The 25,106-nt window shown below is 44.2% G+C and overlaps 1 protein-coding gene across 1 annotated transcript; it reads right to left on the bottom strand.

Moving 5' to 3' along the window:
• Positions 1-15,688: 15,688 nt before the first annotated feature.
• On the bottom strand, positions 15,689-24,366 carry LOC147977195 (uncharacterized). Its single transcript, XM_087521094.1, has 4 exons — positions 22,965-24,366; positions 16,860-16,993; positions 15,804-16,025; positions 15,689-15,760 (listed from the first exon to the last, which is right to left on the bottom strand). Exons 1-4 carry the CDS (start codon positions 23,839-23,841, stop codon positions 15,689-15,691), a joined length of 1,305 nt encoding a protein of 434 aa, XP_087377220.1. The 5' UTR covers positions 23,842-24,366.
• Between the last annotated feature and the right edge of the window lie 740 nt (positions 24,367-25,106).

Genomic DNA, 25,106 nt, shown 5'->3' with positions numbered 1-25,106 from the left:
GCAAGAGCAGAGCACAGTGCTCTGTTTTTTCTGGCCGAGGGGGAGAGGCCTTTGTGGTGCTCTAGCTCACCTCCTATGCACATGAGGTGTTCGATGGAATGCCCGAGCCACACTACTTAAGCTTTCTCCTCTCAAAGCTCGACCTCCAAGCTCCATTTTCCTCGAGATTTGTCTAGATTTAGCGGTCCGTCACGCCCCGTCCCCGTCTTCACTGCCGGCGATCACCCGCGCTGATCTCATCACCGACACCACCGTGGTGAGCCTCTTATTCTTATCTTCTTTCTGAAAGGAAAAATATTCTTACTTGTATGTTTAGATAGATACTTGTATCATTTTCTTACATTTATTATTGCATCTTATATAGTGCGATGGTTTTGGTATCCGCCCCCGTCGGCCCTCGTCCTGTCTGTGATTCGGATTTGGTATGTATATTATCTTTATAACTATTGGTTCATTTATTGTTTATGAAAATTATGCTGACCAACGTGACATAGATTTTATTTATCTAGGATGTATGTGAATCGGAAATGCCAACCGACCTTGTCGAGAGGTTAAATTTAGTTGAAGAAGAAAACAATTTGTTGAAGGAAAAAATAAAAAAATTGAGGAGGAGAAGATGATATTGGAGTTGCATGTTGCGGATGTCGTCGATGATCACAAGATCAAGATGGATGCAATGCGCTTGAAGATTAGAAAGATTAGAAAATATGCCATTCATACCGGGGCTTGGTATCATTATGCCGTTGGATCAATTGTTACCTTGGTTGCGATTATGATCGCATTTGTTTTCGCATTGAAATGTTTTACATAGTTTCAATGTATGGTTTAATTAATTAGATGCTCTGGAGAGCTATATGTTGTTAGATGAGAACTATGTATGCACTTTGGTTTTAATGTGATGATGAACTTCTATTAATTTGGACACTTAATAATATATAATGCACGCAGATGAACCGGCAATGGATGTACGGTGACAGACACACCCGCGAGTACATTAAGGGCGTGCATGAGTTTCTCGATGCGGCTGAGGCAAACAAGCAGAATGGTTTTATGTGTTGTCCATGCACTGAATGTGGGAATACGAGGTCTTACTCTAACCGGAAAATCCTTCACTCCCACCTGCTTTACAAGGGTTTCATGCCACACTATAATGTTTGGACGAGGCACGGAGAAATAGGGGTTATGATGGAAGACGGTGAAGAAGAAGAGTACGATGACAACTATGTGCCCCCTGAATACGGTGATGCTGCAACGGGGGGAGCTGGTGAAGATCAAGAGGAACCAGACGATGATGTGCCCAATGATGCTGCCATGGGTGAAGCTGCTGAAGATCAAGAGGAACCAGACGATGTGCCCGATGATGATGATCTCCGCCGGGTCATGGTCGATGCAAGGACGCAATGCATTAGTCAAAAGGAGAAGCTGAAGTTCGATCGCATGTTAGAGGATCACAAAAAAGGGTTATACCCCAATTGCGAAGATGGCAACACAAAGCTCGGTACCGTACTGGAATTGCTGCAGTGGAAGGCAGAGAATGCTGTGGCTGACAAAGGATTTGAGAAGCTACTGAAAATATTGAAGAAGAAGCTTCCAAAGGATAACGAATTGCCCGACAGTACATACACAGCAAAGAAGGTCGTATGCCCTCTAGGATTGGAGGTGGAGAAGATACATGCATGCCCTAATGACTGCATCCTCTACCGTGGTGCATACAAGGATCTGAACGCATGCCCGGTATGCGGTGCGTTGCGGTATAAGATCAGACGAGATGACCCCGGTGATGTTGACGGCGAGCCCCTTAGGAAGAGGGTTCCTGTGAAGGTGATGTGGTATGCTCCTATAATACCACGGTTGAAACGTCTGTTCAGAAATGAAGAGCATGCCAAGTTGATGCGATGGCACAGTGAGAACCGAAAGAAAGATGGGAAGTTGAGAGCACCCGCTGACGGGTCGCAGTGGAGAAAAATCGAGAGAAAGTACTGGGATGAGTTTGCAAAGGACCCAAGGAATGTATGGTTTGCTTTAAGCGCGGATGGCATTAATCCTTTCGGGGAGCAGAGCAGTAATCACAGCACTTGGCCCGTGACTCTATGTATGTATAACCTTCCTCCTTGGATGTGCATGAAGCAGAAGTTCATTATGATGCCAGTTCTCATCCAAGGCCCTAAGCAACCCGGCAACGAAATTGATGTGTACCTAAGGCCATTAGTTGAAGAACTTTTACAGCTGTGGAGACGGTGTACGTATGTGGGATGAGCACAGACAGGAGGAATTTAACCTTAAGGCGTTGCTGTTCGTGACCATCAACGATTGGCCCGCTCTCAGTAACCTTTCAGGACAGACAAACAAAGGATACCACGCATGCACGCACTGTTTAGATGACATTGAAAGTATATACCTGGACAAATGCAGGAAGAATGTGTACCTGGGCCATCGTCGATTTCTTCCGACCAACCATCAATGTCGAAAGAAAGGCAAGCATTTCAAAGGCGAGGCAGATCACCGGAAGAAGCCCGCCATGCGCACCGGTGATCACATGCTTGCTATGGTCAATGATTTACCCTACATCATCTTTGGAAAGGGTCCCGGTGGACTAGCTGTTCCGAATGACGCTGAGGGACACGCACCCATGTGGAAGAAGAAATCTATATTTTGGGACCTACCCTACTGGAAAGACCTAGAGGTCCACTCCTCAATCGACGTGATGCACGTGACGAAGAACCTTTGCGTGAACCTGCTAGGCTTCTTGGGCGTGTATGGGAAGACAAAAGATACGCCAGAGGCATGGGAGGACCTGCAACGTTTGCACGAAAAAGACGACATGCCTCCGAAGCAGTATAAAGGTCCTGCCAGCTACGCTCTTATGAAAGAAGAGAAAGAAATCTTATTTGAATGCCTGCTCAGTATGAAGGTCACGACTGGCTTCTCGTCAAATATAAAGGGAATAATAAATATGCCATAGAAAAAGTTTCAGAACCTAAAGTCTCATGACTGCCACGTGATTATGACGCAACTGCTTCCGGTTGCATTGAGGGGGCTTTTACCGGAAAACGTCCGATTAGCCATTGTGAAGCTATGTGCATTCCTCAATGCAATCTCTCAGAAGGTGATCGATCCAGAAATTGTACCAAGGCTAAGGAGTGATGTGGGGCAATGTCTTGTCAGTTTCGAGCTGGTGTTCCCACCATCCTTCTTCAATATCATGACGCACGTCCTAGTTCATCTAGTCGACGAGATTGTCATCCTGGGGCCCGTATTTCTACACAATATGTTCCCCTTTGAGAGGTTCATGGGAGTCCTAAAGAAATATGTCCGTAACCGCGCTAGGCCAGAAGGAAGCATCTCCATGGGCCATCAAACAGAGGATGTTATCGGGTTTTGTGTTGACTTCATTCCTGGCCTTAACAAGATAGGTCTCCCTAAATCGCGGTATGAGGGGAGACTGACTGGAAAAGGCACTCTTGGAAGAGACTCAATAATATGCAGGGACGGATATTCTTGGTCTCAAGCACACTACACAGTTCTACAGAACTCTACCTTGGTGACCCCGTATGTCGATGAACACAAGAACAGTCTGCGCTCCAAACACCCGGAGCAATGCGACGACTGGATTACATGTGAACACATCAGGACTTTCAGCAGTTGGTTGGAAACACGTCTCAGAGGTGACAACACTGTTTGTGATGAGTTGTACTTGTTGTCCTGGGGACCATCTTTGACTGTATTGACTTACAAAGGATACGAGATAAATGGGAATACATTTTACACGATCGCCCAAGATCAAAAGAGCACCAACCAAAACAGCGGTGTCCGCTTTGATGCAGCAACCGAGAGCGGAAAGGACACATATTATGGTTACATAGTGGACATATGGGAACTTGACTACGGACCTGATTTTAAGGTCCCTTTGTTTAACTGCAAATGGGTCATTCTGTTTGGCGGCGGCGTACAGGTAGACCCACAGTACGGAATGACAACAGTGGATCTGAAAAATCTTGGGTACACTGACGAACCGTTCGTCCTAGCCAATGATGTGGCACAGGTTATCTATGTGAAGGACATGTCTACCAAACCGAGAAAAAGAAAAGATAAGGAAGCGAATACATCATACGATGAGCCAAAGCGCCACATAGTTCTTTCAGGAAAAAGGGACATCCTGGGAGTGGACGGCAAGACAGACATGTCTGAAGATTATGAAAAGTTTCATGAAATTCCTCCCTTCAATGTCAAGGCTGACCCAAGCATCCTGATAAACAATGAAGATTATCCATGGTTACGGCGCAATAAGCAAATGACACAAGCGAAGAAAAAGTGAAGACTTTCTCCCGCAACTATTATGATGATACCATGCCAACTTTGTAACAGATGATCTTTCGTCCGAAACTCTGATACTTCGAAAGAGATTGTTCGTTTTGTACATGAAGTGCATCCAGTTTTTTCCGTAACCATCTCAACTTTGTTGCACATGCTATGTGGGTGAAATGATGATACCATGCCAACTTTCAACCTTTTCGGAGTTCATTTGAAATGCTTTTCAATTTCAGGGTCTTATAGCTCAAAAAAATAATAAATGCATGAAAAATAACAAATGAAGTCAGAAAGGGTTGAAAATTGATGATGTGTCTTTGAATGGTGCATTTTGAACATAGAAAAAATATGGAGTTCAAATAAGTTCAAGAAAATGAAATCCCTTTGTAACAGATGATCTTTCGTCCGAAACCCTGATACTTCGAAAGAGATTGTCCGTTTTGTACACGAAGTGCATCCAGTTTTTGCCGTAACCATCTCAACTTTGTTGCACATGCTATGTGGGTGAAATGATGATACCATGCCAACTTTCAACCTTTTCGGAGTTCATTTGAAATGCTTTTCAATTTCAGGGTCTTATAGCTCAAAAAAATCAATAAATGCATGAAAAATAACAAATGAAGTCAGAAAGGGTTGAAAATTGGTGATGTGTCTTTGAATGGTGCATTTTGAACACAGAAAAAATATGGAGTTCAAATAAGTTCAAGAAAATGAAATCCCTTTGTAACAGATGATCTTTCGTCCGAAACCCTGATACTTCGAAAGAGATTCTCCGTTTTGTACACGAAGTGCATCCAGTTTTTGCCATAACCATCTCAACTTTGTTGCACATGCTATGTGGGTGAAATGATGATACCATGCCAACTTTCAACCTTTTCGGAGTTCATTTGAAATGCTTTTCAATTTCAGGGTCTTATAGCTCAAAAAAATCAATAAATGCATGAAAAATAACAAATGAAGTCAGAAAGGGTTGAAAATTGATGATGTGTCTTTGAATGGTGCATTTTGAACACAGAAAAAATATGGAGTTCAAATAAGTTCAAGAAAATGAAATCCCTTTGTAACAGATGATCTAACTTCATAGTAAAGTTATTCATAAACTAGTGATTCACATACATTTTAAAACTATAAGTATTTAGTACAAATGAAAAAATAAAAAGCAAAAAATAAAACAAAAGAAGAAAACAAAAAAAATTAAATTATAAGTAAAATAAAACTATAAGTATCACTAAAAAACTGTAAGTAATTAAACTAAAATAAAACTATAATATTCTTCAAATTTTTAAAAATTCAAATTTAAACTATTTAAAATTTAAAACTAATGGCACTAACAGAAAGTTTATAATTTTTGTGACCTAAAAGCAAAAAGAAATCACTAAAAAACTGTAAGTATTTAGTTTTAAGTAGAAATAAAAAATAAATAGAAAAAAAATTCTAATTTTATAGTAAAGTTATTCATAAACTAGTGATTCACACAAATTTTTAAAAATTCAAATTTAAACTATTTAAAATTTAAAACTAATGGCACTAATAGAAAGTTTATAATTTTTGTGACCTAAAAGCAAAAAATAAAAAACCAAAAAAATGTAGAAATAAAAAAGAAAAAAAATGCCACCTACTGGGCCTCCACGACCTGAATACGACTAGAAACCCTACATGGGCCAGGATTCAGGCCCGTAGCAGGCCCAGTAGGCCCACAGGCATTGCAATGACAGGTTAGGCCCGAAAGCCTGCAGTTGAGAGGAGCTCAGGAGGGTGGGCGCAGCAGCGCTTATAAACCACTCCAGAGCCCTCTCAACTAGGGATATGGGACTATACTTTTGGACGCGGGGCGCACAAGGGCATTGGTCCCGGTTGGTGGCACCAACCGGGACTAAAGGTGGCATTGGTCACGGTTCGTGGCACCAACCGTGACCATTGCCGCCCTTTAGTCCCGGTTGGTGCCACCAACCGGGACCAAAGGCCGCCGCTTCCCGCCCTTTGGGCTGCCGAAAATTGGCCTTTGGTCCCGGTTGGTGGCACCAACCGGGACTAAAGGGGGGCAATGGTCACGGTTGGTGCCACGAACCGTGACCAATGCTCCGTCTATATAAGCCACCCTTGTGGAAATTTTGGTACAGTTTTGATCCCATCCCGTCGTCGCCGCCTCTCTGCTCGCCTCTGCTCGCCTCGCCGTCGCCGCCGTTGCCCCTGCCCCGCCCCCGAGCGCGCCCTGCCTCGCCGTCGTCGCCGACCCCGAGCCGCCCCGCCGTCGCCCTCGCCCTCGCCCTCGAGCTCCACCGTCCCCGAGCCCCCGAGCTCCTCGCCGCGCGCCCCCGAGCTCCGCCGTCCGCCGCCGCCGAGCGCGCCCCGCCGTCGCCCTCGCCCTCGCCGACCCCGACCCCGGCCGCCCGCGTCTCCTCCCCGATCCCTCCGGGAGAGGTAGCTAGCTACCGCCCCATCCTCTCCTTCCTTCCTTAATTTTTTTCTGTAGATGTATATTGATATATATTGATATATATGATGTAGATGTATGTATGTATGTATGTATGTATGTATGTATGTATGTATGTATGATTTTTTCTAATGTATATGTCTATTTTTTCTGTTCATATATGTGTATATGTGTATGTGAACAATTAGGATTTTTTCTATTTTTTTCTGTAGAAGAAGGGGAAAATAGACTTTAGTATATGTGTATGTGTATATGTGTATGTGTATATGTTCTATTTTTTTCTATTTTTTTCTGTAGAAGAAGGGGATTTTTTCTATTTTTTTTCTGTATATGTGTATGTGTATATGTTCTATTTTTTCTATTTTTTCTATTTTTTCTATTTTTTCTGTTCATATATGTGTATATGTATATGTCTATTTTTTTCTATTTTTTCTAATGTATATGTATATGTTCATATATGTGTATGTGTTCATATATACTGTAGAAGAAGAGAAAAATAGATGAAGAAGATCTCCTCTATTTTTTCTGTTCATATATGTGTATATGTGTATGTGAACAATTAGGATTTTTTCTATTTTTTTTCTGTTTTTTAGAAAACTAGGATTTTTTCTGTTCATAAAATGTATATGTGTATGTGAACAATGTATATGTCTATTTTTTCTGTTCATATATGTGTATGTGGCTATAATGTATATGTGTAAGAAAGGCGAAGAAGAGGGGAGAAGAGGGTCATCGATAACTTTAGTGAATTTTAGGTTATTTTCATTTTAGGTCATTTTAGGCGGGGAAGAAGGGGAAGAAGAGGGAGAAGAAGAGGGGGTCGAGAGGGGGTCTAGGGTCGCCGAGGGGTCGAGGGTCGTCGAACATGAGAGGAGGAAGAGGATAAAAAAAGAAGAGGAATAAGAAAATAAAAAAAGAGGAGAAGAAAGAATAGAGGAGAAGATCTCCTCTATTCTTTCTTCTCCTCTTTTTTTTCTTCTTCTTCCTCTTTTTTTTATCGGGAACGAGGGTCGTCGAGGGTCGAGGGTCGAGAAACCCTAAATAGAAAGTATCGTCGGTGTGAGATACATGTACCGTCGGTGTCGGAAACTACATCCACATCCCACAAGTGGCGCGGGCTTCGACGCCCACGTCACTTGTGGGACGTGGATGTAGTGTCCGACACCGAAGGCCACATGTATCTCACACCCACGATACTTGCTAGCTATTTAGGGTTTCCTCTACCGAAAAGAAGAGGAGAAATAAATAAGAAGAATAAAAAAGAAGAAAAAGAAGAGGAGAAGAAGAAAGGAATAGTGGAGAAGAAGAGAAAATAGAATATATTCATGCCTTCATCATTAGCCGGAAGTAACCAAGGCATGTTGGTACGAAGTTCTGCAAAGTTGTTCTGGAATGGAGTCCCGGATAGAATAATCCGCCTTTTGGTACGAATTCAGCAAAGGCCTTCCAAATAGCGATATTCGGAAGGCTCTTGCTGAACTTTGTACCAAAAAGCGAATTATCCTATCTGGGAATCCGTTCCAGAACAACTTTGAAGAGCTTCCTACCATCATGCACATGTTACTTTCGCCTAATGATGAAGACATGGTTTTGTTGAATCCTTTGACACTAGGCAACCTCCCGACCCCAAGGCGATCCTCTCGAACATGAGAGGAAGAAGAGGATAAAAAAAGAAGAGGAAGAAGAAGAAAAAAAGAGGAGAAGACTTTTTTTATCGGGAACGAGGGTCGTCGAGGGACATATATAGATGTAGTGTCGTCGTTGTCGATATATACCCCCTCCCGATAGCTTACTATGATTAGGTAGCTAGTTCTACGTTTGGCACTAATATATCCATCTGTCATGTTTGAATAATAATTGCCATGTTGTAAATATTTGTAGAAACTATGGACACCGCCCTAGACGAAGCAACAAAAGAAGCGTTGTTGAGGGAGATAATCGCACAAGGAAGTGATGCCGTCTCGTACTATCTCAACGATACCGATGGTCTGGAAGGAGAGGGTGAACAAGCTGGCTACGGTGACCTAATTCCGGTGCAAGAAGAACATGAGGACGGCGCCGGTGACCCAATGCCGGTGCAAGAAGGAGACCGTGATGACGGCTCCGGTGACCGAACCGAGTCCGGCCAGGTATATATATTAGTTAAGCCTATGCTGACTAGCTGATTGATGCATTCATTGTTTTGGTATGTACACATATTAATTAAGTCTTTGTTCTTTTTTCTAGCCCTCCGGATCGAGCACAACTTCGGTAAAGAGACGAGGCCCGAAGAAAAAGTTGAGCTCGGATGAAAAGCTTGAGATCACAGCAATCGCGCCCGACGGCCAACCTATTGAACCCCTCCGGACAAAGAGTGCATTTGTTGCTCAGTGCGGGGTTCTGGTTAGGGACAAGATCCCGATAAGCATCCAGCAATGGTTTAAGCCGGCTACAGAAGACCCTGAGGTGTCTTATGTCAATGATATGCAGAAAAATGATCTTTGGACTGAGCTGAAGTCAAATTTCACCCTACCGCCAGAGGATAATCCAGAGAGCCCAATTAAAGAGAAATTAATCAAGTCTTTTGCTCTGAAGAGGATGGCAGATCTATTCAGGAGGTGGAAGAAAGAGCTGAATAGGTTTGTCGATAAAAAAGAGACACCAGAATTCAAGGGCAGATATGAGAAGATCAGAGATCACTGGCCCGCATTTGTGGCCTACAAGACATCGGAAAAGAGTAAGAAGATGTCGGTGACAAACAAGAAAAATGCCGCGAAGAAGAAGCTTCACCATCGCACGGGGTCAGGTGGCTACCTCGTAGCCCGGCCTAAGTGGTCCAAGGTTGAGAATGATCTGGTTCATAAAGGGATCGAACCAGAGACAAATAGCTAGCCAGACCGTTGCCGGACTTGGTTCTTTGGGGCTGGCGGAACCTTGGACCCTGAAACAGGGAAATGCATTTGGACGAACGAACAAATGGACATACCAGTCAGTAAGCTTAAGCAGTATATCGACGCAGCGTAGGAAGGGACGTTCTTTCCAGACAGAGAGCACGACGAGCTCACAATGGCCCTCGGGAATCCTGAGCACCCTGGACGGACACGAGGCACGCCAGGCTCCGTTCCGTGGAAGGTTGGGTTTCCGGACGCAGGCGGTTACAAATCCCATGAGAGGAGGAAAAAAGTGCAGCAGACCGAACTGCAGGCGCTGCACGCAAGGGTACAAGCGATAGAGGAACGAGAAGCAAATCGCAGCAAACGTACTGCCGAAGCCTCCCCCGAAGCTACCCCGCCATCTCAGCGCAGAAGCAGCGTGGCTTCCACCGAGCTGCTTCAGCTGCAGCATGCCTTGACGGCTCCTGCCAGCTATCCTGTGGATGCTATAACGGAGTCTCAAAATTGCCACCTTATGACGCAATGGATGAATTTGAAGGTCAAGGCGGCTGTTGGCTCTGTTTATCCTACTGAACCCGGCGCAACTTTTCACTGCATGCCGATTCCAGAAGGATATGCTAGGGTGATGGTGGATGAGATAACGGAGGGATTTGAGGACCTCCAGCTTGACCACCCTATCGGTGAAGGGGAGACTCGGCTGGGGTCTGCTCTGAAGACTCCATGCCTATGGCGGAAGGACCTCATCAACCTTCCGAACTGGACGCCTCCGCCTCCTCCTCCTCCTTCGGCGAGTCAGGGCACTCCGCCTCCTCCACCGCCTCCTCCTCCGGCAAGTGACAATCAGGGCCCTCGGCCGGCTCCTTCTCCGGCGCGTGGCGGCACTCCGCCTCCGTCTCCGCCTGCGCCGACGCGCCCGAGCAGCCAACCTCCTCCTTCTCCGCCTCGTCAGCAAGGGCAGAAGAGACCTGCCGCCGCTCCAGCTGCTCCGGCGGGTCGTAGTCCTTCTCCTCCGCCTCTTAAGCAAGTAAAGAAGACAACCGCTTCGTCTGCTCGGTCGGCGTCTAGCAGTACAACCAGAGGCGGGAGGACATACAGATTCGGTCCTTCTCTGAAGACTCCAGAGAAGTTACCATACGAGAGGACCCAGGAGGAGAACGCCGAGATCGCGCGAGAAGAAGTGAGGAAATTCTTTGAAGGAGTGAAAGCAAAGAAACATCCACCTCCGGAGGAGAAGGTAGATGGGGTGAAAGTGAAGCGCACTCTGGCTGCCCTGACAAAACCACCAAAGTCTGATCCGCCGAAAGGAAACTATGAGCGCATTATTGGAAAGGAATTTGCCGAAGCGGAGCGGTCGGGAAGTACTGTCAGTGATGAAAGGCTGAAAAAACGACGAGCTGGGAAACAAATTGCCCAGCTCGGCAAACAAGCGAAGCAATCATGCCCCCCGCTCAAGGTGCCTAGCCACAACGTCGCTAATGATCCGAGGATGGTGCCCGGTTATAGCAATCTTGCAGATTACCTGCCCGACGAAGTACATTATGAACCCATGGAGATGCAGATGCAAAGATACGAGTACGGGAAGCCTCTCGTCAAAGATGAAAGATCTCTATCAACGATGATGCGAAGATTGCATGATTGGTACTTGAAAATCTGCAGAGACTCTGGGGGAGTAGTACTTTGTATGTGAAAGTTAAAAAGGAGCATGACCTCGTTGGAATTGATCTGTTGCCTGTTCCATTTGAGGAGTTCTATCAGTTTTTCAATCAATTGGCCCTCGATAAAACAACGGTCGCCTGCTACTGTCTGTAAGTAGTACTACTTCTGTCATTAAGTTTCTCTATATAGCTTAGCTCTTTCATTGCATGTATTTATAATCATCCTCACTATATTATGCAGATTGAAGATCGTCGAATTGAAGAAAAGACAAGTCGGTGATATTGGGTTCATTAACACATATCTCATAGATGCAATTCAGGTTAAACTTCATGCCGCAGCTACCGAGGCCAACTTGCTACAATCGTTCGTAATAAATCAAAACAAAGATATAATACTCTTTCCTTACAACTTCAAGTGAGTGTTACTGTCTTGTGCGTATTCGGTTTCCCTTATATATTAGTCAAGGTTATAGTAATGTAATTCATGAGTTATTCATGCGTGTGCAGTTTCCACTATATTCTCCTAGAGATTAAGCTTGAGCAGGGACTAGTAACCGTCTTAGACTCAAGACGAAAAGATCCCCAGGACTATGCAGACATGGCTGAAATCCTCAAGAAGTAAGTTAAATCGATCATTATCCACCATATCAGCAACTTTGTTCATTTCCTGATATCAAGTAATTGTTTTCTTTATCCGGCAGGGTTTGGAGAAAATTCACCAAAAAAGTTCCGGGACTGCCGAAGGAGCTGGAATTTAGACACCCGAAAGTAAGTACTATAGTAGCATGTTCCACGCATCTCCTAGTGATTCAAGCGCTAGTTTCATCAATACCATTTAGCATTCTTGCTTATCAGTTTGATTGACCTCTATTTCTTGTAAAGTGGTTGTGGCAGGAACAAGGGAATGATTTCTGTGGATACTACATCTGCGAGTCCATCCGCCACATGACGTGTGAGCGGGGCGGGTACTCTAACGAACAATATGAAGTACGTAAATAACAATATTCACAATTTTATTTTATTACCATCATTTGTGTTGAGTTTCATTCATTCATATATATATGTATTGACCCCCTTCTTCAAATTAGATGTTTCGGAAGCGGGATGAACTCCTAGCACCAGCTCGCATGCGAGCAATTCAAGAGGAATTGGCGGCATTCTTTCTTGACCACGTGATCCCTGAAGACGGAGACTTCTATGTGAACCCTGAGTCCTTATGATTATATTTGTAAGAGATAATTATTGTATATATGTAGCCGGTACTGTCAGATAGATATACGAGAACTTGTTGTTCGACCAATCTCTCGGAAAAGGAGAGGTGGTCGATATCACTTCTCTCTGTATGCATATATGTTCATGACGATCTTCTGTTTCCTTCATTTGCTTACTAGCTAGCCAGCGTGTCTAGTCCTCTCTATACGTATGTATAGTACGTAGCGTCGACCAAGCACGGACATAAGAGAGGACACTTCTCTATATTAATTATAGCTAGCTAACACAATATATGAAACACCTAAATTAACCCCCCAAAACCCCCAACCCCCCCCCCTTTCAAAAAAAAACAAAAACCCTAGCCACAGAAAAGCTGACGCGTGGATGCCTATTGGTCCCGGTTGGTGCCACCAACCGGGACCAAAGGGTCTCCTGACTGGGCTCTGCGCACTGCCCACGTGGAGGGGCTTTAGTCCCGGTTCTGGATTGAACCGGGACTAAAGGTGGGAGGTATTAGTACCGACACTTTAGTCCCGGTTCAGGAACCGGGACTAAAGGCCCTTACGAACCGGGACTATAGGCCCTTTTTCTACCAGTGATAATATGAAGATTTTGAAATGCATGATGAAAAATGGTGACTGACGTATTTCAGCATGCGTGTGATAATATCAACGAGGAATAAGCATGCAGAATAACGTAGCAGAAGTATCAGAGACCACCATCGGGTTTAAGTTTACAACTCGATCCAATAAAAGTTTTGGAAGAACAAGAGTTGTAACTTAGCAAAAAAACGCCCTTATAATGGACCCGCTTGAAGACTAACTCAGATTTCTCCCCCTTTGTCATCGAATGACCAAAAGGATCGAAACTGAGGACTAACGCCCCTGAAGAGAATCAAGTCGATGAAGGAGCGCCAGCGTTGTCGGGGTCGGTTGTTGTAGTAGGGCCTGCCGCAGTGTCGTCCAAGTCTTCATGTTCATCAGTGTCACGCGATGAAGAATAAGATCTAGCCACCAAAGAAGGAACCTTGACCTTCTTGTATTTCTTCGGAGGAGGTGCAGACCAGTCAAACTCTTCTTTGAGACCCATTTTCTTCAGATCTTCAGCGCTGTAAACTTGAGACAGAACAACCCAGGTGCAGTTGAGGGTTTCATGGAGGTAGTAGTGGTTTGTCTTCACTGCATTGTGTGTTGAAGTCATGTTGTGAAGAATTGAACCAAACTGACGCTTGACCCATTTATGATTGCGATCAACCTTCTGATGAAGACTGAGGAGTAACTCATGATCAGTCATCACCTTGGGTGCTGTGGCTTGAGGATTTGGCTTGGCATTGTTGGCGGCAGAGTCATGTGTTGCAGAGTCATCATTGGTGGAATAGGATGCAGCTTTGCGGAATTGACCATCCAATGGACGAATGCCTTCATCTATCACAGCAGTTGCCTTACCCTTTTCATCAGCTGAGGAAAATGTCCGTTTGAGGACTTCAATTGGAGGCAATTTGCTGCAGTGGTTGAGAGTGTTAGCTTTCTAGTTGAGTGAAGACCTTGTCCTGATGAATCTCATAATCCATGGCGCATAAGGCTTCAGCTCAAATGGTGACATAGCAATATTGGCCAGAGTCCTCATGAAGAAATCATGGAAGTTGACGGGAACGCCATGAATGATGTTGAAAAGCGTATTCTTCATGATGCCAACGACTTCTTCATCATTTGAGTCGTGGCCTTTGATAGGACTCATTGTCTTCGACAGAATGCGATAGACAGTCCGAGGCACATACAACAATTCCTTGACGAGGAAATTGGTTCGAGGGGCCTGCCCTGGCTTCAAAGGCTTCATCAGCACTTGCATGTAGTGATTTGAAAGCTCAGGTTCACTATAGATACAACGTGCATATTCAAGGGGAGGACTAAGTGGTAGGGCATGAAGCAATTCAGACGCTGGTGCCTTGTAATGAGTGTTTTCCGTCATCCAGTCTAGGACCCATGAATTCACATCTTCAGAGTCGCCTGTGATGTGTAGCGTTGCGTAGAACTGAAGAATGAGTTCTTCATTCCAATCACAGATGTCAGTGCAGAAGTTTAATAGCCCAGCGTCGTGAAGAACACTAAGGACTATCTCGAAGCACGGCAGAGACTCCATGTCTACATGAGGAATATGTGCATGGTCGAAGACTTTGTCTTTGTTGAACAGCACTGAGGAATAGAAGTTGGCTTGACTAGCAGTCCAGAAATGCCTCTTCCTTATGCGAGCAGAGTCATATGGATTGTAATCAGTGAAGAATACGTGCTCGCCAAAGAAGTCTTCAGCCTTGAACTTTTGCTTGCGCGAGAATGGATCCTTTGGTTTTGGCAGAGGAGTATCAGTGAGTTGCATCACTACCTCGGGAATCGCAATTTCAGGTTCATCGGTCTGAGGAATTTCTGGTTCCTCCTCAGGTGCAGTCACATTGTCAGCAACAACAGTTTCCTCAGCACTAGTGGCTGGAATGTCTTCACGGACAGATGAGGTGGGATGAGTTTTTTCAGAGCCCAATTGAACTATTGGTGCAGGGGAGTGAGGGATTTGCTGTAGTGGGGTGAAGAGTGGAGAATTGGGATGCTGACTTTCCCAAAAGTCATCATTCATCACTGACGTTGTGCTTCCAATGTCCACATCTTCATCATCAATTTCTTCAACACCAGCCTCTTCAGCAGTGAACTGAGGCATTGGTGATGATACCACTAGGGTTGAAGGGATCGCATCTACTTCAATTTCCTCATCAATCTGCTCTGACGAAGCAGCACATTGAGTTTCTTCAGCAGATCCGCTTGGGATCTCATATTCTTCACCAAAAGGAACAAGGTCCTTTGATGGCATGGTGGAAATCGGAACAGCATCGATCGGATTTTCATAAGAGCTAGTCATAGGCTTCATCTTCTTTGGAGCTGAAGATTCTGAAGCACTTGATGCTTTCCTTTTCTTCACTGCAGCTCGCTCTGCAGCCTTGGTCTTCTTCACATCTGATGTAGATGGAAGGATAGGAGTTGGTGTAGGCGCAGGTGGAGCTGAGGAATCTGTTTGAATTTCCTCAGGCGCAACTGATGCAGTTGCCCTGACTTCTTCATTTTCTTCAGGCGCACCACTAGTGGATTCCCTTGCAATTTCTTCAGCAGCTGGAATGGAGTCATCAGCCCTGGAACTAGCATTTTCTTCAGGCCTGAAAGTCATCAGCGGTGCTGGCATGTTCTTAGTGGGCTGAGCAGAAGCTTCAGCTTGAGGAACTTCTTGTTGCGATGGGGCTACAACATTGGTGAAATTCTCAGTCAGTTTCACAAACCTGACTTTGGCTCCTTTCCAATCAGCATAGTATGAGTCAAATTTGTCGCTGAGGGTTTTGATGCTAGACTGGATTTTGATGAGTTCATCAGTCGACATTTTGACCACGTTGGTCTTCAGAAACTTCTCTTTCTTGTATTGAGCCTTCTTGATCTGCCTGGCCTGGTCATACTTCCACTTCTCCTCTTGGATGAAGTGAGTCAACATGTGAGTTTGACCAGGTGTCAACTTGAAGTCAGGCATAGGCGTATTTGGATCCTTATGCCAGAGCTCAATGTAATCGAGGATCGCCCTTGGATCCAAAAGCAGTGGCACAGGTGTGCCTTTGGCTCTAGCGGCCCTTTCTTGCCTGTCTCTGATGATTTCTGCAAGTTCATCATCATCAGCCTCATCATCTTCAGGTGGCGCTTGAAAGGTGACCTATTTCTTCTTGGGACTTGGACGAGGACCTCGTCCAGCAGTTGCCTTAGACTTTAGTAGAGTGGGGCCAGATGAAGAATTTGGTGCAGCCGAGGAACTTGCTGAGACACCAGAGGCAATTGAGATGCCTGCAGTCCTTTGGCACGAGGCCAGATGCACAGGTGCTGAGGACTTTGTCGGAATAGCTGAGGACTTTGGAGGAGGTGCTAAGGATTTTGAAGGAGCAGGAGCAGCTTGAGGAATTGGTCGTGAAGATTTTGAAGTTCCTGGCCGTGAGGGCGCAGCTGAGGAACTTGGTCGTGAGGGCAATGTTGGTGAAGCACTTGGCTTACGAGCAGGCTTCTTTGCCATTGATTTCCTCGGCTTGACAGAGGCCTCAGTGGCAGCAGCAGCAGCAGAATCTTCGTTGAATTTCCTCACTGCTTCTCTGGCTTGTCTTTCCAACTTGGCTTGGCGTCTGGCCCATTCTACAGGAAAGTCCTCACCGCGTTTGACGCTAGTGGGATCAGCCACATGGCCAGGTGCCAGTGGAAGTCTTGGGCATGGAGGGTTGAGAGCGAATTTCTTCATGTACTTTGGAGTAACGTATCTATACTCCCTCCATTCTCTTGCCCATCTCCGTTCAATCCTCTGAATGCGCACCTTGCGCTGATTTTTGTTCTGTTTGCCAAACTTGGCTTCATCAGGTGTGCAGTATTCAGCATGTATATCCTCAGGGATTTCAAACGCATTCATAACCTCATGTTTCTTTCCTCCTTTCTGCGGCTTCTTACCATCTGCCATATTCTTCAGCTGAGGAATTTGAACAATCGAATTCTCTGAAGAAGTATGCAGTTTTTCTTCGAGGAACGCTGCAAATGATTTAAGTTGATGAGAACCTAGTGATTCAGCAGCGGACATGAGTACCTGTGAACAGAATATAGTTGCGAGGAATTTGGAGAGGTCATATGCGTTCTCAGAAGGTTTTTCAAAAAGAACAAGTTTGAGGAATTTGACCAGATGCGTCTTGAAGAATTTCACTAAGCATGCTTTGTCTTAGGTTCCAGAGTTGTATAGAACGAAGATCCACACAATTGAGGAATCTTGAAGAAAATAAAGTTTAGAGAAATGAATCAAGAATAGATTTGTGTGGTTTTTTAATGTGTGAATATTTGAAGAATAAAACACGTTTTGAAGATTTTGTAGAAAAGTTTCGAATGAAGGAGGGCCGTAAAAGTAACTTTTAATTACCTTGAATGAAGAACACGACGAACAGTAGGGTGAAACAGTGAAGTTCGTCGGTGTAGATCTTCCATGCCCTAACTTGGCGGAGGAAGATGTCTACGGCGGCGGCGGAGGTGAAGATTTCCGCGGTCGGCGCGAGTACGACGGCGACGAGGTCGAGGCAGTGAAGCTCTTCCTCACCGGCGATGATGGAGTAGCGGCGGCGCTAGGGTTTGGGAATCTCGAGCGGGAGAGATAGTTCGAGCGGAGTAAAAGAGGTGAGGAAGGGGCGAGGGGGTATTTATAGTGGCAGTGAAAAACTGTTCGCCCGATGATTTGGGACGAACGTGCCCCTGTCCTTTCTCCTTTGCATGACATGTGTCACCCACGTACTGTGTAGTGGAGATCGTGTTAGATCGTGGGTGAATAGAATAATGCATCATGGGATGTGGAACGGTTTGAGCGGCAAAACCTAAAATTTGGATAAGATTAGTTTTAACGTTCCGTTCGCAATTTCTTCAGCTGACAAGGACACAATGAAGATTTTGAACGAGTTTCAAATAGAACGCACATGAAGAATTTGTGAACAGATTGAGTTGAGTATAGCATAGAGGGGAAGGGTCCGATCACATTCACTTAGCAGAAAAACCAACTTGAAGAAATAGCTATAAGTGAATGCTGTAGAGGACTTAAACTCATATATGTATATAGCCAATGAAGAAAAACGACGGAACACGTGAAGATTTTGCAAAGTTTAAGAATTTGAACAACTGAGGAATTTCAACTGAGGAAAAACTCAAATTGAAGATTTTCAACTTTTGTGGTGGCATGACCCACCGTATAAGAATGATGATTTCAGACACCGCGTACAATTGTCGTAGGGTTCTGAGAATCAAATTCTTCATTAATTTCTTCACACTTAGAGTGTTATTCTTCATTGATGGAAGAAAAACGTTTCTTCATGTGTTGCACATCTAAGTCATCAATTTTGCACAAGTGTTAGGAGGAGTGCCTTTTCAAAGTACATTCGAAGACACTAAGATATTTAGCTCACACCGCAACTTCAGTCTTCACATGCTCATAGAAATGTCGCCCTTCAACACATGATCGCGAAGAAAATGATGACGAATCTAAATGTGCTTTGTCTTCGAGTGCTGAACTGGGTTGTGAGCAATCTTGATGGCGCTCTCATTGTCACAGAGGAGAGGCACATTCTTCACGTTGACGCCATAGTCCTTGAGTGTTTGCTTCATCCATAGCAGTTGAGCACAACAAGAACCAGCAGCAATGTACTCAGCTTCAGTAGTAGACAGTGATACGCAGTTCTGTTTCTTTGAGGACCAGCAGACCAAGGATCGTCCGAGGAAATGACAAGTACCAGATGTTGACTTGTGGTCCACATGATCACCAACATAGTCAGAGTCAGAATATCCAATGAGATCAAAATCCGAGCCGTTGGGATACCATAATCCTAGTGTTGGTGTGTGAGCTAGATATCGAAGAATATGCTTCACAGCCTTATGGTGTGATTCCTTCGGTGCATCTTGAAATCGGGCACACATGCAAACACTAAGCATTATATCTGGCCTAGATGCACATAAGTACAATAAAGAGCCAATCATGGAGCGGTATACCTTATGATCGAAGTCAAACCATTTTCATCAGTGCATAGATGACCATTTGTGGGCATAGGAATTTTGATGCCTTTGCAATCTTGCATGCCGAATTTCTTCAGGACATCCTTGAGGTATTTCTCCCGAGATATGAATATGCCATTGCGCTATTGACGAATTTGAAGACCTAAGAAGAATTTCAACTCTCCCATCATAGACATTTGATATTCTTCACTCATCATATAGGCAAATTCATCACTATAACATTGGTCACTACAGCCAAAGATGATATCATCAACATATATTTGGCACACAAACAGTTCACCATCATAAGATTTAGTAAAGAGAGTGGGATCGAGTGAACTGGGTGTGAAGCCTTTCTTCATGAAGAATTCCTTCAAAGTATCATACCACGCCTGTGGGGCCTGCTTGAGGCCATAGAGGGCCTTATTGAGTCTGAAGACTTTGTCAGGATGCTTTGGATCTTCAAAACCTGGGGGCTGAGCAACATATACTTCTTCCTCAAGCTTACCATTGAGGAATGCACTTTTCACATCCATTTGATATAGGATGATATCATGATGGTTAGCATAAGCAAGTAATATGTGAATAGCCTCAAGTCTAGCAACAGGTGCAAAAGTTTCATCGAAATCAATTCCTTCAACCCGTGTGTAGCCTTGAGCTACTAGAAGTGCCTTGTTCCTCACCACAATGCCGTTTTCATCTTGCTTGTTGCGCTAGATCCACATTGTGCCAATGATGTTATGCTTGCGAGGATCTGGACGATTGACCAGTTCCCAGACGTTGTTGAGCTTGAACTGATGTAATTCTTCTTGCATGGCCTGAATCCCCTCAGGCTCCAGAAATGCTTCATCTACCTTAGTGGGCTCTGTGATAGAGACAAAAGCAAAGTTCCCACAAAAGTTAGATAGATGTGAAGCTTTTGAGCGGGTGAGAGGACCTGGTGCTCTAATGTCATCGATGATCTTCTCCACTTGCACTTCTTTTGCAACGCGAGGATGAGCTGGTTGTATTTGAGGAATTTGATCAACATTTTCTTCAGCATCAATTTCCTCAGCATTTTCTTCAGGTGCATCAGCTCGACGTTCTTCACGTTCTAGAATGAATTCTTCACCAGATTCTTCGGCAGGAATGACATGTTCATTAGCCTTGTGCTTAATAGAGTCCTCAGGTGCTAGTTCATCTAACACAGAAGGTAGGTGCTCTCTTTGCGAGCCATTAGTTTCATCGAACCGCACATCTACAGTTTCAACAATCTTGTGAAGAACATTGTTGAAGACTCTGTAGGTGTGCGAGTCCTTTCCGTAACCAAGCATAAAACCTTCATGTGCTTTCGGTGCAAATTTAGAGTTGTGATGAGGATCTCTAATCCAGCATTTAGCACCAAAGACTTTGAAATAACTCACATTGGGTTTCTTGTCAGTGAGGAGTTCATAGGCAGTCTTCTTGAAGAATTTGTGAAGATATACTCTGTTGATGATGTAGCATGCAGTATCAATTGCATCAACCCAGAAACGACGAGGTGTTTTGTACTCATCGAGCATAGTGCGAGCCATCTCAGCAAGAGTTCTGTTCTTGCGCTCCACGACGCCATTCTGTTGAGGAGTATAAGGAGCAGATAACTCATGAGTAATACCAAGTTCATCAAGATAGTCATCGAGATCTTGAACTCAGTGCCATTGTCACTTCTGATGTGCTTGATCTTCACACCAAAGTTGGTTGAAGCCCTCGAGGAGAATCATTTGAAGACTTCCTGCACTTCATGTTTGTAAGAGACAAGGTGTACCCATGTGTAATGAGAGTAATCATCAACAATAACAAAGCCATATTGAGATGCTTCATTTGAAACAGAGGAATAATGATTAGGACCGAAGAGATCCATGTGAAGCAATTCGAATGGACGAGTAGTGGTCATGATAGTCTTCGCTGGATGCTTGGCCTTGGTCACCTTTCCAGCTTCATAGGCACCGCATAAGTGATCCTTCAGGAATTTGACATTCTCAATGCCAATGACATGCTTCTTCTTCGCAAGCGTGTGCAAATTCCTCATGCCTGCATGACCAAGTCGTCGATGCCATAGCCATCCTTCTGAAGCTTTTGCAAGTAGGCACACGGCTGGTTGTGAATCTGCAGAGAAGTCAACAATATACAAGTCTCCTCTCCTAAAGCCTTCGAAGACTTTGGATTTGTCAGCTTCCATAATCACAACACAACGGTACTTGCCAAAGGCAACAACCATATCAAGATCACAAAGCATTGAGACAGACATAAGGTTGTATCCTAAGGACTCAACAAGCATGACTTTGTCCATGTGTCGATCCTTTGTGATAGCAACCTTACCTAGACCCAATACCTAACTTTTGCTTTTGTCAGCGAAGATGATATGCTTCAGATGTGATGACGATAAGGGAGCATCCATCAATAGATTCTTGTCACCAGTCATGTGATTTGTACATCCACTATCAAGGACCCACTCAGTGGCTTTGGGTTGATCATCCTTCAGATGAATTAGTGCAACTTACGTACTCATATACTTCAGCAGTGAAGAATATGATATCACAATTCATCAGATCAATTTCATCAAGCAGTAAGACCAATAAAGCAGTGTGAGGACGTGAGAAATGAAAAATCATTTCTTCATGAGTAGCCTGCGTCCTTTCAGGCAATTTGTTAGGTCCCCAGCAAATTCTTCAGACGTTTACAATACGTCTGGAGACCTGACCTTGCACAAGAGATTAGTTCTTTTTCTTCACCATCCACATCTGAAGGGGTGGCAAAGAGTTCATCACTCTACGAGCTCCATGTGAGAATGGTGGCATAGCGGCCAAACCATTTCGTCTCACATAAGAGGGGTTGGAGTAAGCATATGAATAAGCAGAGAAATTCTTCGAGGACTTATGAACATAATGATTTGAAGAATAATGCTCATATTCATAGCCCTTGGCTCTTCCCTGCGAAACAGAGTTGTTAGCATGATGATGTTCATATGAGGACTTTGATCCCTTTGAGGAATTTGATCCACGTGAGGAATTTAGTCCGTACGAGGACTTGGATCCATATGGAGAATTTTGTCCATATGAAGAGTTTGATCTGGGGTTCCTATTCTTCACAGGTGGTGTCATGAGGACATTCACCTGAAGACTTTCAAGGCACCTTTTGGGAACCCAGATTTTCTTCATAGGGGAACCGTTCTTGCAGTTAGTGCCAACATATCTAGCAAATACTTCACCATTCTGATTTTTGAACAGTTTATAATTGGAGTCAAATGACTCATCAGGAGAATGAGAAGATTCACATGTATAACCAGATAAATTAGATGGATCAACTGGAGGTCCCTTTGCAGCAACCCATGAGGTTTTGGGGTACTGCTCAGGCTTCCAATATGTACCATCAGCATTGAGTTTCCTCTCGAAGGCAATACCCTCTTTCATAGGGTTCCTGTTGAGGATCTGCTTTTTAAGCACATCACAAAGAGTCTGATGCCCTTTGAGGCTTTTGTACATGCCTGTCATGTACAATTCCTTCAGCCCTGCATCGTTAGTGATACTAGCAATGTCCTCATATGAGGAATTAGTAATAGCAGAGGAAGGTGAAGAATTTGTAACATTAGAAGCATTTGAACGTTCAGGTGAAGAATTAGCAGATTCTCGTTCAATGCATTTCAAACATGGAGGAACAAATTCTTCCTGAGTAGCACTGATTTGTTGAGCAAGTAATGAATCGCACTCCTTTTGAAGATCTTCATAACTCACTCTTAGTTTCTGAAGATCTTGCTTTGTTTGAAGAAATTCATAAGAAAGCTTCTCATGATCAGACAGGAGAGTGTTATGATGACCTTGAAGGTTGTTAAACCTGGTCTGAAGTCTCTGAAGATTTTCAGTCAAGGCTTTAGTGCGATCCATTTCTTCACCCAACATATCATCACTTTTATCTAGCATGTTTTGAACCTTTTCAAAAGCCTTTTGTTGTTTTACAGCAATCTTAGCAAGTTTAGAGTAGCTAGGCTTAAGATTGTCATCAGATTCATCTTCACTAGACTCAGAGGAGGTATATTTAGGTACCTTGGCACCCTTTGCCATGAAGCAATAGGTGGGAGCGTAGTCATCGTTGCCTTCATCAGCCTTGTTGGTGAGGTCATTTTCTTTAGAGTTGAAGATAGACTTGCTGACGAATGCAGTAGCGAGGGCTAGGCTCGCCACACCAGATTCAGAGTCCTCGGAAGCCTCCTCTTCCTCTTGTTCCTCAGATTCAGCTTCAGAGTCCATTTCCTTGCCAATGAATGCCCGAGCCTTCTTGGAGCTGCTCTTCTTGTGAGATGAAGACTTTGAGGATTTTGATAATGAAGATTTTGAGGACTTCTTCTTTTTCTTCGCATCATCAGAACTGTAATTCTTGTATTTCCTCTTCTTTGATTCCTTTTCCCACTGAGGACAATCTTGAATGTAATGTCCAGGTTTCTTGCACTTGTGACAAAGCCTCTTCTTGTAGTCACTGGATGAGGAATCATTGCTCCTTGAGGGTCTTCCAAAGCGACCACGTCTTGAGAACTTCTGGAATTTCTTCACGAGCAGTGCTAGATCGTGACTCAGTTCTTCAGGGTCACCAAGGCTGCTACCAGAGTCTTCATCTTCGGACTCAAATACTGCCTTGGCCTTTAGTGCACGTGATCTTCCATAGATCGAACCATAGAAATCTCTCTTTTCAGCAAGCTGGAACTCATGAGTATTTAGCCTCTCGAGGATATCAGCGGGGTCAAGTAACTTGTAATCAGCACGCTCTTGTATCATCAGTGCCAGAGTATCAAATGAGGAGTCAAGCGATCTCAGCAATTTCTTCACCACCTCATGGTCGGTGATGTCAGTGGCACCAAGTGCTTGAAGCTCATTTGAGATGTCAGTGAGGCGATCGAAGGTTTGCTGTACATTTTCATTGTCGACTCTTTTGAAGCGGTTGAAGAGATTGTGAAGAACATCAACTCGAGAGTCACGCTGAGTTGAGACTCCTTCATTCACTTTGGACAGCCTATCCCAGATAAGCTTGGCAGTCTCCAAAGCACTCACTCTTCCATACTGTCCTTTGCTCAGATGGCCACATATGATATTCTTCGCATGAGAATCGAGTTGCTTGAATCTCTTCACATCGGTAGCGTTCAGTGAGGGTGAGACGGAGGGAACACCATTTTCCACAACATACTAGAGATCGTTATCAATTGCCTCAAGATGCATGCGCATCTTGTTCTTCTAGTAGGGGTAGTCTGTCCCATCAAAGGTAGGACACCCAGTAGAGACCTTGATCATACTTGCAGTCGACATAACTAAAACTCCAGGTGGTTAAACCAAAATCACACAGAACAAGGGAGTACCTTGCTCTCATACCAATTGAAAGTGCGTTATATTGACTAGAGGGGGGGTGAATAGGCGATTTTTATGAATTCTTCACTAAGGAATTTGCCAGTGAGGAAATTCCTAAATGAAGAACTACTTGAAGTGGAATAAGTACTCAGAAGTAAACATAACAGAACACAAGCATAGTCATCATGATGAAATGAAGACTAACACATAGTACAGAAAGCGTAAACACATGATAGCACAAGATGAAGACAATCAGACATTGAACTGAGGAAATTAAGAAAGTCTTCAGTCAAAGTCTTCAAACACAGATATGAACAAACACGCAACAAAGTAACGAGGAAATGAAAGTGTTGAGGAAATAGAACCAGTTGGCTTGGTGAAGACAATGATTTGGTAGACCAGTTCCAACTGCTATCTCAGTTGTACATCTGGTTGGAGCGGCTGAGTATTTAAACTCGAGGACACCCAGTCCCGGACACACAGTCCTCATCGTAATCTCCTTGAGCTAAGGACACACAATCCTCGCCCAATCACTCATGGTAAGTCTTCAGGTGACTTCCGAACCTTCAGAAACTCGGTCACTCAGTGATCCACAATTCCTCTTGGATGCTCTAGACCATGACGCCTAACCGTCTGGAAGAAGCACAGTCTTCAAAGGTAACAAGCGTCGGATCCACGCAAGATCAATCTCTTCAGTGATG

The sequence above is a fragment of the Triticum urartu genome, chromosome 4A (genome assembly GCF_056163025.1).
Source record: "Triticum urartu cultivar PI428250 chromosome 4A, HENAU_Tu73, whole genome shotgun sequence".
In the NCBI taxonomy this organism is placed as follows: Eukaryota; Viridiplantae; Streptophyta; class Magnoliopsida; order Poales; family Poaceae; genus Triticum; species Triticum urartu.
Note: the sequence above shows the minus strand (reverse complement) of the source record. Positions and strands in the feature narration are given on the sequence as shown.